This window comes from Rhododendron vialii, chromosome 10a (assembly GCF_030253575.1).
Source record: "Rhododendron vialii isolate Sample 1 chromosome 10a, ASM3025357v1".
In the NCBI taxonomy this organism is placed as follows: Eukaryota; Viridiplantae; Streptophyta; class Magnoliopsida; order Ericales; family Ericaceae; genus Rhododendron; species Rhododendron vialii.
The window spans coordinates 35,758,849-35,761,287 of record NC_080566.1 but is presented as its reverse complement, the minus strand read 5'-3'; the positions used below and the strand labels follow the sequence as shown (position 1 = coordinate 35,761,287).

Below are 2,439 nucleotides of genomic sequence, written 5' to 3'. Positions count from 1 at the left end.
GCCACACTTACTGCAATGTATGACAATACTTATCATATATGACCACAATCTATACTTACACTTATCACAGTGTGTAACCATACTTACCACAATGTATGGCCAAAATCTGTAATTTAACGGTTGAAGAAAAATGGGGCATGAATGTCTCAAAACCGGACTGAGGCATCATAGCCTGAAGTGGGCCCTGAAATTCATTTCGCTGTGATGTATATATCCAGAGTGGCCTCCCCACGTGTATATCTCCCATAATAAAGTAAGCTTTAAAACCAAGTCAGTCGGTCTATAACTTTTAGCATATGCCATGAGCATTTTTCTTGAGTAAAGAAAAAAATTATTCCTCCAACCAAACCCATCCATACCTTTCCTAAGAGAAAACGCTAAAAACAGCCAATTAGACTTTTATTGAAATTGATTGAAATTGGGAAAATGTGTGAAAATGAATAAGAGTATGTGAATGTATATTGAAAAGAAGTGTAATAGGCGCATTGTAGTATGTACACAAAATGAGACTATTAATTTGCTTTGATAGGAGGGGATCATTACCATGGCTAAAATGGATTTTACTAAACTCGTTTGCGTACTCAACAAAAAAAGAAAAATATTCGTTGCTTGTTATTGAAATTCCGTCACAGTATATATGCCGCACGTCTATTACTTTATGTGATGCACCTAGTAAACAATTTTTCCGATTAAGTACCACTCAGCGTGGATTTCATATCCTTAGATTGACAGATTGGACTATTAATACAACTGATGCCACCTAATGAATTGAGTGAGTTTTATTTTATATTTATGAAAATGAGGAAAATTAACCGATTTTGAGAAGCATTCGCAGCCGCGCATACACAATTTTGAATAAGTTTGTATTCTATCGTCAAAAATGGGAAAAGTGAAATAACTTCAAGTAGGGTTGGTAAGGGAACGCATAATTATGCTAACTGATCAGTTTAACCGATGCCATATTGAATTGAAATAGTTTCGATAGTGTTGCCAAACATAGCAAAATGTATTTGTGTTTTGGAACTGTATTCAATGGCATGTTCAACAATAGTAACTTTATTGTGCCAATGTCCTTATTAATTCATGGATAAGATTACACCCCATTTTAGTTTCCCTCACGCTTAACATTAGCATCTTCCTCCTCCGTAACACCCGCCCCACCAAGTTTACAACCACAAACAGGAGTAGCACAATTGCCCTCTAAAATATTCAATTTGGCCTTTCTTTTGATTTTGGCCATAAACTTCTTCTTTTTCTTTTTCTCTTCTTTCGCCTTCACCTTCAACTCCTCCACGACGGACTCCACAGAGGGGGAGCCGAAAGCATACATTGTTGATTTTTCGTCTATTTTCTTTGGGGCCACGAAAATTCCCACCTTGCAATTGTGGTCGATGGACAATTCCGCTGCTTCTTTGTAGAGCTCATTGAGCATCTTCTTAAACTTTCTGCTTCCATACTTTACCTTCTCTGTCAATGGGAGCACCAGATACACATAGCAAGGTTGAAGAATAGACAAATAAACTAAAATTCCATGTACAAATAAACTAAAATTCTGTGTAGGCAAAATCTTCGTCCAATTAATGGGGGCGAAACCATATCAGAACACATACGGAATCATCGCCTAATTATTTAAATTTGATCACAAGATTCGTCGACAAACATATGGGTGAGGTAAACTCAGAAAGTGTTAAGTTCACAAATTAAAGTACATACTTCTTTTTTATGGTGTAAAAATCGTACTTTTGTCAAAAATCCGATTAATACGAACATATCTAATAACTTGGACCTTCTTAAGTCACCCCTCATGCAACTGGCCTCAAGGGCCTCAAAAATTGTCGCCTGATGGTTGATGACTTTGCATCGTATCTTACTACCTATGCACATTCACATTATATTTGACTCATTGTAATAAAATAAATTTATGTGAATTCTCGAAAGAAATAGAGATGCGGGGATGAAAGAAAAAACATAGAAGATAGACATGAACCAGAATTTACCTTCGGCCATTATCAATGTTTTTTTTTTTTGATAATGCACTTTCAGAATTAGCGGTGGAGTGGTATTGAAGAAGAGAAATGACTCCCTTTATATAGTACCAAATCCTAAAGGTAGTCCTAAGATTTATGTAATCTTTATCTTGATTATTAGATTAAATATACACCTAGATTGCTCAAATTTGGTAATGTACGAAATTCAAAGTTCTAAAGTATGTTTCCTAATATGTACGCAAAATGAGACTATTTGCTTTGATAGGAGGGGAATCATTTGCATGGCTAAAATGGATTTTACTAAACTTGTTCACACATTCAAAAAAATCACAAAATATTTGGGAAAATGATAATGCCAAAACTATTTTTGTTAGTGCCAAAATTCTAGTGCACAAAAGGCTTATACCATATGTAGTGTACAAGACTTTTATGCAACTATTTGCTTTGATAG

At 35.2% G+C, this 2,439-nt stretch overlaps 1 protein-coding gene across 1 annotated transcript; it reads right to left on the bottom strand.

The window, feature by feature from the left end:
* Positions 1-1,040: 1,040 nt before the first annotated feature.
* LOC131302678 (uncharacterized) lies at positions 1,041-2,055 on the bottom strand. The gene is made up of 2 exons (XM_058329431.1): positions 1,998-2,055; positions 1,041-1,467 (listed from the first exon to the last, which is right to left on the bottom strand). Exons 1-2 carry the CDS (start codon positions 2,005-2,007, stop codon positions 1,106-1,108), a joined length of 372 nt encoding a protein of 123 aa, XP_058185414.1. The 5' UTR covers positions 2,008-2,055; the 3' UTR covers positions 1,041-1,105.
* Between the last annotated feature and the right edge of the window lie 384 nt (positions 2,056-2,439).